An 11,147-nucleotide genomic window follows, 5' to 3' on the forward strand; every position below is an offset into this window, starting at 1 on the left:
AGGTGAAAACACTATTTACATTTCACTATGTACTGTATTTACTATTCACAGGAGGGGAGGAGGTCACGTTTTCTGTCCGTCAGTTCATCAGACGCTTCCAGTGACATTCCAGTTAACTTCAGCTGACATCTAAAGTCTGCCGTCTACTTCTAACATTTTGCAACTGTAGGCTCACTGTAACATTACACTTCGACAACATCAGCCTCCAATCTCATGGGACCATAAACACACACATAAATCAACACTCACGCCTTCAGGATTTCCTGAGGCGAGATTCACTGATGTCAAGCCGTGACATGGGTTGAGGCTGACTCTAATGTGTGTTTGTCTGTGACAGGCTTTAGGACATGATAACAACTACTTCTGGTCTTGTTCCTTTTTCACTTTATACATCATGTGCATGTGAGTTTTCTTGTTTTTCTTCCATTGGTCTGCAGGTTTACACTTCACTCTCTTCCTTATATCATTCCCTCTCTTGCTTTGAATCTGGGTGCTGTTGCCTCATTATGCAGAGCCTGAAGCTAAAAACATCCAAAGGGGAAACTATATGATCACAGCCTCTTAAACTTCCTCACTGTATTTTTCCTTTATTTATCTCCATCTTTTGTCTGCGTCTGTTGGGGGATGGTGGGTGTCGTGCTTCACCAATGTGACAGCAGGGTTTTCTCACTTCACTACAGATTAATTAGCCTTGAAGATCAAACAACGAAGAGCACATGGCACAAATAACCCCACCAACCCATGTCTCCCACCCCCCCCCCCCCCACCCCCCCACCCCAGAAAAAAATTAAGACGGTCCAAATCTGTCTGAATGTGGATTGCTTTGTGCCATCTGACCAGCCTGCGATCAGACACTTTATTGGAATACAAAGGTAGCCTATCACCCATGGGAATATTCTCACCATCTGCTTATCATACTGGAATCAGAGGAACATGTTTCCTGGAGCAGTTCTGCCAGAGGTGAGGGTGTTTGACATTTCAGCCAGCATTTGTTTCACGGAGCACTTGCATAAAAATATAAACTAGAGATAGGGGCTTAGAAGTTCCCACATTGATGTGTCAGAGCTTGTTGGAATGGAATCAGATTAACGAGACAGAATGAGATGAAAACCCTGACAGGGTCTGAAGAAAAGCTAGAAAGTTGTTATAGTCCGTTTAAAATAAGAGGTGATCTTTTCTCTTTCTCTCTCCCAGCAACTCGCTTGTCACAAGGGGTCAGCCCAGCAGGCAGCCTTTACACCAGATACTCTTTCTGATGTAACTCCAAAAGGGATTTGTGTCCCCAGTTGGAACTGAACCAAATGCAAATGTATAATCCAACGCAGTTAAATTTATAGACTTCTTTGTCCTAGTTCAGAAGCAAAGTTTGAAAAGGATGATATCTATCTATCTATACACACACACACACACACACACACACACACACACACACACACACATATATATATGTATTCTTTACCTTGAGGAATAAGTAATGACTTAAAACACTCCATACACAGGAACAAACATTACACAGTGTAACGCTAATGAGTTACTGCTCAGTTTAACCTGTGGGTATGTCGCCACCAAGTGGTTAAAATCATGTTAACAACGCAGAAAATTGTAATAAAAAAATACACTGTGTTCAAAATTATGAGAGCTGTCGATACTCGTTGAAAAAATAATAAAATATAGTTTGAAACCACATGGGATCTTTTTTGACTGTGATGTGTTTAACACTTGCTTCCTGTCTGGTTTGTAACAGGATAGGAACCATCATCTGTTGCTAGTTTCCTCAGGTGGAGGCGGACGAGTTATTGAAGGAGCGAATCAAAATGGCGAACCAAGAGGAGTCAGTGAGGGAGTTCGTCGCTGTTACTGATGTGGATGAGGAGAGGGCCCGTTTTTTCCTGGAGTCTGCCGGCTGGAATCTGCAGGTACGGCTTTTCTGCGATCTTCCATGGAGCTGCGGTGGACTGTATGAAAGACCCTATGAAGGAAACTCAGGTTACCGGGCATGTGCCAGACCAGTAGCTCGACGGCTAACGTTAGCCGGGTTTTGCCGGTAATTTGTGCAAGTCACCCTTTGACAATGGCCGGACTGCTTCTTATCATCAGCAACAATTCACGCGTACAGTTAGTCAGCTGATAGCGTCACGCGTGCAGTAACTACTGCTGTGTTATCATAAAGAAGATTGTCCATTAAGTGTTGTCTAAGCTGGTCTGCCGTAAACCTATTGACTCATGCTAGCTAGCTTTAGCATGCAACGCTAAATAAAATGGTTATTATTAGTAGCCACCTGCCCCTGATCGTATGGGCTGCTCCATGGGAGAATAACGTGTGTGTGTGTGTGTGTGGGGGGGGGGAGGTTAGGAAAATAAACGCATATCCACAGTATTTGCGTGGTCTGATACTGTAAGATAACACAGACATGGTCAGTTTCTTCACTGTACCAGCGTCGTCAGTGTACAAAGAGAAAGACAAAATAAGTCAGTGAAACTGTGGCTAAATCGCTTAATCCTCGAGAATGTTTGACATGAGCTCTTGACTGACGTGTTACCGGAGCGGTGTACTGTAGCATCTGGAGCTCGTCAGATGTTATCTTACTGTCTGCTTCGTGCTGTCACATTTGCATGCTCGTTTTGCATCCTCAGCTTGCACTCGCCAGCTTCTTTGAAGACGGAGCCGATGATGACATAGTGACACTTCCCCAGCCTGAGGGAGGCTCCTCGGTGTCCCGATCCGCAGGCCCCAGGTACAGTCTCCATCCAGCCTGTCAGTGCTTTAATCACAATGTAATGGCACAATTATAAGAGGGACGTTTTTGTTTAAGTACAGGACACTTGTACATGTATTTATACAATTTTATCGTCCAGTAGTCAGCCCAGAGTGACCTCCTTCAGAGATCTAATGCATGAAGCAGAGGATGAGAGTGATGAAGAGGAAGGCCAAAGGTAAGTGTGCTTCCCTCTTGTCTGTTTATTATCTTCAGTGAGTGTGTGGAAAAGGTGTGGAAATAAGACCACAGCTCTCTTAGGCTGAGTTACAGAAAAGCTTCAGTGTGTCTCAGTATAATACTCAAATAGATAATTACGAGCAAAGGAGGTGAATACCTTTTTGTGCCGGAGGCCTTTCAGAATGGGTGTGACAGATGTTGCTGTCTGTTTGAGCTGTGGATGGATGGTACAAAGTCACACCTAGCTGGCGTGGTTCCAGAATGCACCAAACTATTTTTGGTAACACCTCATTCTCTGGGAGCTGGTCGCTTTCCTGCTGTGTCAACAGATTCTGCTGCTGGATCAGTGCAGTGGACTAGTTGTTAAGGGGACCGTGTGGGGGTACTGATAACCTTCATAGTCATTTTTCATTTCATCCAAGCAAACAGAGCTAAAGAACACAGAGTATTTTATTCCAGAGTCAGTAATGATGTCATTTATAATTAACATTTCTTCTGGTTCTGTTTCTCAGTGCACAGTGGTTTCTGGGATAGTTTGGAGGAGGGGGGAGTGTCTTTATTTCAATATGTACACAGCTCAAAATGAGTGAAGGGACATTCACACATTGCTGTATTAATCAAAGTCAGTTCAACTTCAGGGATATCAGTTGATCCAGTTAGGAAGTGTAAACCATTGTGAATCCATTTTACTGACTTTGGTGCAAACGACAGTCACAACAGGTGCAGTATACAGACAACAACAAGACCAGAGAATGGTTTTACAGCAGCTGCTCTCTCTTTACCTCTGATGTTAATTGTTTTCTGTAGTTTTCCTTTTGTTAGTAGTATTATCCTCTATGGTAGCATGAGACAGTACCTGTTGTAGAAATGGTGCCGTATTTCTTGAGAACTTCTTGACAAGTCAGTCTGCAGGACTACCTGTGCAACCTTAAGGAGCTGTCAGTACGGTCACATGCTACTATGACACCAGCTTTAGAAAATAAAATCAGTTAGGAGGGATAAGGAGAGAGCATTGGTCTGCAAAAGCATTCCCTCTTTGTTGTTGTCTTGTTGTTGCCTCCACAGCGCACCTGTTGTCAGTTTCGTTTCATGTCTATCTTTTTAAGTTTGTTTCCATCCAGGCGACACACTTTAACATGCATAAGAATTATATAATGCAGCACTGTAGATTGTGCAGTTTTCAAGTCTGGTTACATTGTTTGTCTTGCTGCCTGACTACTAGAACAATGTGCACATAGTTGGCTACCCAGACACCCGTCTCCAGTGCAACTGTATGCTCATCTTATTTCTTTGTTGTCCAAACAGCTGATACGCTGCAAAGGACTACTCAGTAGAGATGTTCCATTTTCTTTTGCCTGTTTTCTTCATTATGTATCAAAACTTTAAAGCTATGAAAAGACACATTGAGAAAAGTGCTTTAAATTTGCGATTGTTAAATGTTTGTACCTTTAGCTTTGATTACAACTTTCCACTCTATCAGGTTGTCACATGAAGCCTGTCCAACACCCTTGAATAAGTTCTAACATATGGCTGCTTTTCTCACTCATACAGTTACTGTACTGAATGGTCTGTAGTCCATTCATTGTTTCTAGATCTAAGCACTTTTCTCCCTTCTTCTCAGTTGGTTTCAGAATTGTTTTTTCCCCCTGTAGATCCACCATGAAGGCTTCATTCAGTTTTCTACACACAGTTGAGATCTGTCTGAAAGATTCTGAACTTGTCTTTCCTGTGGTGATCCTCCTACAAATTATTAAATAAAACCATGTACACTTTATAGTCCAAGATGTAGGAGTTACCTGACTAGCCTGTTTGTAAGGAAAAGGATAGACAGGAAAGACCAGAGCTAGCTGGTTAGCAGCAAGTTGACTTTCAAAATAAAAGCCAGGAGACTGTTGAATAATCAGTCAGTTGCCTTGTGTTCTCAGGTGGATGAAAAAGTAAAGATAAATCACTAAATGTGTTTTTTAGTCTAGCCAAATAAGCTTACTCCTAAAAATCACACATAAACACACATACTATCCATACACCAATAGACTTAGTTTATTTGTCATACCTCCAAGAGAACAGAACCATCTGCAATTATTTTACTTGTGGTCAGTACCTTTGCTCTAGACACCAACTGTGAGCTGGAGGACCACGCCGACCAGATCCTGTGCTGTGCCAAGCTTATAAAGGTTGCAGCACAGAACAAGGATTACTGCGGCCAGTTGTCCATCAGCAAGACAAGAGACTCACTGTAAACAGTCTTTATTGGGCACAAAGGACTTTAGTTTTTGCACAGAAACACTGTTGTTTTTCAACCTTTATTTTGCAATTATGGCTTTATTATCCTCACTCTCACACTGTGACATGCGACCCTGTAGAACACTATTCTCTCTCTTTCCCCAGAGTGGCTGTTGTTCTGTTTATAAAAGACTTCTAACTAGCTCTATTCCCACCCTCTCAGGTTTTTTGCAGGAGGATCAGAGCGCAGTGGGCAACAGATTGTGGGACCTCCTAAGAAAAAGAGCTCCAATGAAGTGGTAGAGGATCTGTTCAAGGGGGCGAAGGAACACGGAGCTGTGCCTTTGGACCGCAGCGGGAGAGGACTGGGGGAGCCCAGCAAAGCTAAGGTGAAGTATAGCTACTGTGAACAGCTGTCCATGACAGGCTCCTTCTCTTCTATGTTGCTCCTGTTAGCAGATTTCTTTTGTGTCTGTAAATCAGTTACTCTGTTCTGATTGTACTTTTTGTTCTAGGCGTTTGTTGGCGGAGGTTACAGGCTAGGAGCAGCCCCTGAGGAGGAGTCAACTTATGTGGCTGGTGAGAGGCAAGCTTCCAACAGGCAGCAGGATGTGAGTGTAGATTATTTTCTTTCTTTTTGTGGGTAATTCAGTCCTTGCATTGTTTCCTGTCCTGTGTTTCTGAATCTGCTCCAAGGTAGACTTCAGTCAATCAAAGCCTGGGGCTCTTACGTTTATAGCAATAAAACAAGACAGTAACAGATGAAGGGTGATCAATCCTGTTCCAGGAATCCAACTAATCATTAATCAAATCCTAAAGAGTGTCCTCATGAGTAGAGTCACATAACACCGAGATGTTTGTTTTGTTGCTTTGTTATATAAACTGCACTCACGGCCATCTCACAAAGCATACCAGTGCTGAAAGGCATGATGCACTTAAGTTGTTGTTCTGAGAGTATTTCAAAAAGTATATTGGCTCTAAAAGTAGCCCATAAATCTGAGAGAATATGTAGGCAGAGTAGAGGTCTCTTTAGCCACTAAGACCAGACAAATCCTGCAGGGATGTTGCACTATTACAGGCACTCTGTGGCAAATATGCTGCAATTATGTATCAAGCCTGAATGCACTCTGCAGAGCACAGTTTGCCTGAAAGTATATAAATGCATGTTTCAGCAGCACCAACAGTACGAAATAAAAGGAGCTGATTTTAGAGCGTTATTCTAAGAAATCATCACTAGATTTGTTAGAATAACTATATTTAGAGTTGCATTGTGTCCTGTCCTGCATTAATAATGCAAATCATACACCTAACCTAGGAGGCATCCTAGTCAGAGGCCCAAACCATCTCAGCTGGCTCCCTTTTCTTTGTGGAGGAGCTGCGCCTCTGCTCCACCCAACCAGCCTTTAAAGAAAACTAATTTCTGATGCTTGTATCTGTGACTTTGTGACTGTAGTTAAGGCTAGGAACGTAGGTTGAATTGTGAGTGGACAGCTCGGGTCTCTTCAGAGCAACGGGTGGGTACAGCGTCTCATTCAGTGCCAACTCCTCACCAATCTGTCTGTCAGTCTCAAAGTGCCAGTGTACCTGCTGTAATGGTCGCTTTGCTCAGCGCCACAACCTTGTCTCACAGACACACTGCAGTATTCTCCTGAACAATAGGTGTCGCCACTCAGACAATATCGCCATCTAATTGCTGCTATAGGAGATGAAGAAGTCACAACCAGAAGCCAAGTTTTTCAAACAACTCCAGCGTCTCCCTCTGTATATCTGAATGTCTCTGGGCTTCTGTACTGGAATATCGTTAGAATCATGGTAAAAACTGACAAGATCGTACTCTCGTACACGCGGCAAGTTACAAAAATCGAGAGGAAGACTAATGGCCGACACAACACAAAGACTCTGTCACGTAGACACATGATGTGACGTCAAAATCAACTTGCCACACCGGCGAACAAGAAGCCAAGATATTTCATCTCTAGTTGGAGAAGCAACTCGTCCTGAATTCGGAATGGACTTCCTTCACCTCTGGTGGTGGTCCACCATCTGTTTCAGGAATTACCACTATGACAGGCACTATGACAGGCACCAGCCACCTGTTGTAGCTGTGAAGAAAGAGTACCTGGGAAGAACCCTCACAGGCACAGAGAGAACATGGAAACTCTACACAGAAAACCTCCAACTGGATTCAAGGCTCACGACTATCAGACCACAAAAGGTCAATGTGCCAGTGTCAAGTGCGTGTTGAAGCCATTCACGCTTCCATTACCTGCCAACAGCAGACAGTTTAGTGACTTATTGTATTGCTTTTTTAATTTTGTTCCTTTAAAAAATGGCTGTGAGGAAAATTGCATCTGTATTGAATAATCCGTGTGTGTGTGTGTGTGTGTGTGTGTGTGTGTGTGTGTGTGTGTGTTAGGTACATGTGGTGCTTAAGCTGTGGAAGACCGGTTTCAGTCTGGATAACGGTGAACTCAGAAGCTACGATGATCCTGGAAATGCCAACTTCCTTGAAGCGATCAGAAGAGGGTGAGATTAGCTGAAATCTATTATTTGTTTGCAATTTCAGTAATTTGCTTTTCGGCTCGTGTTATGTCCTGATGAATGTTAGTTCCACACTCACCCGTTCATCCTCATCCCACAGGGAGATTCCTCTTGAGCTGAGACAGCGGTCTCGAGGGGGGCAAGTCAACCTAGACATGGAGGACCACAGAGATGAGGACTTTACCAAGCCCAGGATGGCCTTCAAAGCCTTTGAAGGTGAAGGACAGAAGCTGGGGAGGTGAGGATGACGTTTGATTTAACATTGTAGCTGTATTGTGTCTATTGTATGGTTTTTAAAAAAGCACTGACTGAGCTCAGTGCAAGCTTCATTCATATAAAGGCCAGTGAACCAGTCTGCCTCGTTTTTCAAGTTATCATGAATCATCTGGATGAATTACTGGTTTCTATGGGTCATAGAAACTCCAAGGTTACTAATAACCTGCATAAGTCATGCATGTTGACGATAAGTACAAAGAAGACAATTACAAAGCAATGGTTCAATCCTGACATTTGTATGGAATCATTCTGGATACGATGTCTTATCCGTATCATTAATCTTGAACATACCACAGCAAAATTAAATAACGCTCGACCCACGACTGTCGAAGCTTGGAAAATCTTCTCATCCAAAGTTATTTCCTGGAACAGGCAATAACTGATTGTAACTTTGTGTTTTTTCTTTCCTGTCCCCATGCCTTGTGACCAATGTTTGCTTTGCTACTGCACTTTACAGTTGTGCTGTATATGTCTGTAACCCCCCACCCCCATTCCTGTTGTAAATCAATAAAATGCTGAACACAAAAAAAAGTTTGAAGAGAGATTTTAACATAAAATAAGAAGTCTGTAATATATCGAAATTCTCACTATTTGATTTTCTTTATTTATTTGTGGATGGGGATATTTAATACTTTTATCAGTTTTCCAGAACATTGTTGTGGTACAATTTATAGGCCGGTGATTATCTGAAAATAATACAAAATCTCAAGCTAAAAACCTTTTACTCAGGCCATGAAATCGTCTGCTGTCCACGGGACTGCAGGAGCATGTAATCTGAATAGTTAAATGTTTGATTGAATACAACCCCAGTAAAATCGATCAGCAAGCAGCAAATGGAAAAGCAAAACCCAAACTAAAGTGTTTCAGACAAATGTTTGGAAAATAACTGCAAACCAAATCAGTAGCTACTTTATTCTTCAGATGTTGACATTCATGTATTTAAAGTATACGTTGTGTATTTTTTGCATTCATAACTTCTGTTCACTTTGGTCATGTTTGGGGTTTTTTTTTTTTGCCCTTTTCTCTCCAGCGCCACACCAGAGTTGATTTCAGCTCCGCCCACCTCCCAGCAGGACCAAGCTGCCAACGAGGCCCAAGCCAGTGCCTCAGTGACCCTCGACCCCTCCCAGCCCGTCACTAACATTCAGATCAGACTTGCCGATGGTGGCAGGCTGGTCCAAAAGTTCAACCATACCCACAGGTAAAAAAAATTTAAGTTGCATGTGTTTCTGCTGGACGTGGATATGAAGAGGACAAGATCTGTAGATATTTGGTCCCAGTTATGCAACCAGTCCTTGTGATTGTTAAGGCAGAGACATTGTGTTGTTTCAAGTGTCTTATTAGGGACACAAGGTTTGGGGGGTTGTAAATCAGTGAATCCCTGTCTCATAAACCCTACACACTGTGATTTTACACCAATACAAACCATGTTCTTAAAGAAGAGAGAAAGAAACGGATACACAAACTGTGGTACACGAGTCTGTGGACAACATTTAGCTTGGTCAGTGCTACCAGCCTAAAAAATCGAAGAAGGTGAAATCGGTCCTGTATCAAAGAGTAGAAGCTAACATTGTCAGATTTCATCCTGTCATATAACCCTTCTTTCCTGTCCTGCCATGTCCTTGTGTCTCTCAGGGTGTCTGACCTGCGGCACTTTGTGGTGGCGGCCCGGCCCGCCATGGCTGCCAGAGAGTTCGTCCTGATGACCACCTTCCCCAACAAGGAGCTGATGGATGAGAGCCAGACGCTGCAGCAGGCCAACCTCCTCAATGCTGTAATCGTCCAGCGGCTAAAGTGAGGATGAGAGAGGAAGATCAGCCCCCTGAACCCTCTCCCTGTCCCCCTCCTCCAGCTGCCCTCCCCCCTCTTCCACTCCTCCCTCTCCCTGTGGTGTGGCTAAGCAGCTCTTTGAAACCTGCTGCCCTATCGAGGGTGGAGAGAAAACAGACTTATGTATGGACTTCTAATTTCTCAGTTTTGTTTTTCTAAAGTGAAACTTAACACTCTGCTTCACAGCCATGTCCCCCCAAATTCTCCCCCCTCTCCCTGTCTGTGAAAGACGGTAACGGGGACGAAACTAAAAATCTTCCAGACTGGAACAGAGTTCATGTAAGAGCCTGTTGGAGCCTGAAGATGCAGTCTGAACGACAGTTTAGTTATAAAGGTGTTCACTAAAGATTTGTTTGTTTTCCATTAACCCATCTTTTCTTTTTCTATAGACCTTAACTCAGCCCATCAGCTGTCAGTAGCCGGTGCTTTGGCAGATCCACACCGTGACAGATTCTCACTTTGATTCTGTCTCAACAGCACAGACCAGAATCACATAACCAAAGCCAGTTTATTATCGCCTGATGATGTGGCTTTGTACAAGTTTCCATTTCTCTCCACACATTCATGTTGGAGAGAAACGGGTGATGATGGAACAAAACATCAAGGATTTTTCTCTCTCCAAACAAACCTGTACCAGTAGCCTTACTCTTCTTTGCGCATCTCCACAATCACACCTGTCCATTTGTTTAAATGAAGATGGAATTATTTTTTTTTAAATCAACTCCTTTTATCACTTCCTTCTCTTTTTTTTTTTTTTCTTTTTCACGCCGATTGTAAGATTGTCCCAGTTAGACAGAGGCATTTTGATATATGAACACCAATTACACATGGCTTTATTATTAAACCAATGGTCGAGCAAAAGAACATTTAGATTGTAAACACTGGTTTGTGTTAGCGGAAGTTGGATTCTTAAGATACACTGACATCTTCTATGCATCCTGGGGCAACACAAAAATATGTTTGGACCTCTGGTGAAATAAATCCATTTTATGGTTGATGTAAAAAGAAATGATGGTCTTGTGTTTTTGTTATTGTTAGTGGGATATCTGCTGCTTTTATAAAGTGAGAAAACATGAATTATAATTATGCTAGATAATGTTAGCATTTCACCTGGGGGACATCAGTGAGTTTATCAGTGACGTAACCACATTTCATGTTGGTTTTCTAATGTGTAAATCCCTCCATTTGTCAGACTTCCCAAAAGAAATTACACATGGACCCAGCAAAGGTGTGTATACAGCTTATTGCCAAATACCGCCATTTCCATTGTCAGTCTAGCACACAGACTGTATCTAAAAGAAGGATGTTGTCACAGGTACGTCGCCCTTCTGAATGTTTTGG

The 11,147-nt window shown here is 42.7% G+C and overlaps 1 protein-coding gene across 2 annotated transcripts; it reads left to right on the forward strand.

The window, feature by feature from the left end:
- The first annotated feature begins 1,780 nt into the window (after positions 1–1,780).
- On the forward strand, positions 1,781–10,815 carry nsfl1c (NSFL1 (p97) cofactor (p47)). Of its 2 annotated transcripts, none has more exons than XM_040013823.1 (9): positions 1,781–1,916; positions 2,635–2,735; positions 2,857–2,934; positions 5,383–5,548; positions 5,675–5,770; positions 7,576–7,685; positions 7,801–7,938; positions 9,007–9,177; positions 9,612–10,815. In XM_040013823.1, the coding sequence occupies exons 1-9, from the start codon at positions 1,815–1,817 to the stop codon at positions 9,772–9,774; spliced, it is 1,125 nt and encodes a 374-aa protein (XP_039869757.1). In that variant the 5' UTR covers positions 1,781–1,814; the 3' UTR covers positions 9,775–10,815. The 2 variants fall into 2 exon arrangements, with proteins under 2 accessions (XP_039869757.1, XP_039869758.1); XM_040013824.1 differs by having other exon boundaries at positions 1,783–1,916; positions 2,860–2,934.
- Positions 10,816–11,147: the final 332 nt, after the last annotated feature.

Source organism: Simochromis diagramma, unplaced genomic scaffold (genome assembly GCF_900408965.1).
Source record: "Simochromis diagramma unplaced genomic scaffold, fSimDia1.1 OVJJ01000705.1, whole genome shotgun sequence".
NCBI lineage: Eukaryota > Metazoa > Chordata > Actinopteri > Cichliformes > Cichlidae > Simochromis > Simochromis diagramma.